At 27.1% G+C, this 713-nt stretch overlaps 1 protein-coding gene across 1 annotated transcript in view; it reads right to left on the reverse strand.

Annotated features, from left to right (window-relative positions):
- LOC108571921 (insulin-degrading enzyme-like) overlaps positions 1-713 on the reverse strand; it is a 5,190-nt gene that overhangs the window by 1,539 nt on the left and 2,938 nt on the right. The window contains exons 4-6 of the mRNA XM_017934079.1: positions 594-700; positions 397-517; positions 45-251 (exon numbers count right to left, since the gene is read on the reverse strand). Coding sequence (XP_017789568.1) covers positions 45-251; positions 397-517; positions 594-700 — 435 coding nt within the window. The remainder of the gene's footprint in view (positions 1-44; positions 252-396; positions 518-593; positions 701-713) is intronic.

A 713-nucleotide genomic window follows, 5' to 3' on the forward strand; every position in this document is an offset into this window, starting at 1 on the left:
ATGTTATTTAAAAGCCTTTAACATGAAAGATCAAATATGCTTACCATCTTCTAGTTTGATTTCACGCTGCGAAATCAATTGTCTTGGTAGAAGTGGTATTATTTGAGGAATTGTACTTGATAATTTTGATTCTATTAACCTCCCTGTTTCAAGAGCTTCTGAGAATGTCATATTTCCATGTATTAAACATTCCATATGTATTTTATTTAAAAACTGTGGGATGAACTGTTCAACTCTTTCAACAGTTAATTCTGCATAAAAATAAGATCATTGTATATATTTCATAGCTAAAAATATATGTATAAAATATATTGTATAGTACTATGTAGGTACACTATGTTTGCTAAGCATTGTTTATTTAATCAACGTGTTACATAAATAAATATGTAGACTTACGCTTGGTGGCTTCTAATAATTCATCCTTCATCCAAACTTGCTCTGCTAATAAGACAACAAGATAATAAACTGCATGTTGATATGGTTGTTCTGCTTGAGAATTTTCTAGATTTCTAATGTACTAAAATTCATAGAAATTAAAGTAAAAATTAGTAATGAACACAATATTGTTTGTATAAAAATCAAACAGTACGTACACTTTCTTTTAAAATTTCGAACCTTTTTGGATCAATTTTAAAATTAATCATTTTTTCTATGATTTTTTCTAATAACACATGTTGTTTATCATCATAGCCACCAATTCCTAACTAAAAAAT

This window comes from Habropoda laboriosa, unplaced genomic scaffold, assembly GCF_001263275.1.
Source record: "Habropoda laboriosa isolate 0110345459 unplaced genomic scaffold, ASM126327v1 scaffold67, whole genome shotgun sequence".
In the NCBI taxonomy this organism is placed as follows: Eukaryota; Metazoa; Arthropoda; class Insecta; order Hymenoptera; family Apidae; genus Habropoda; species Habropoda laboriosa.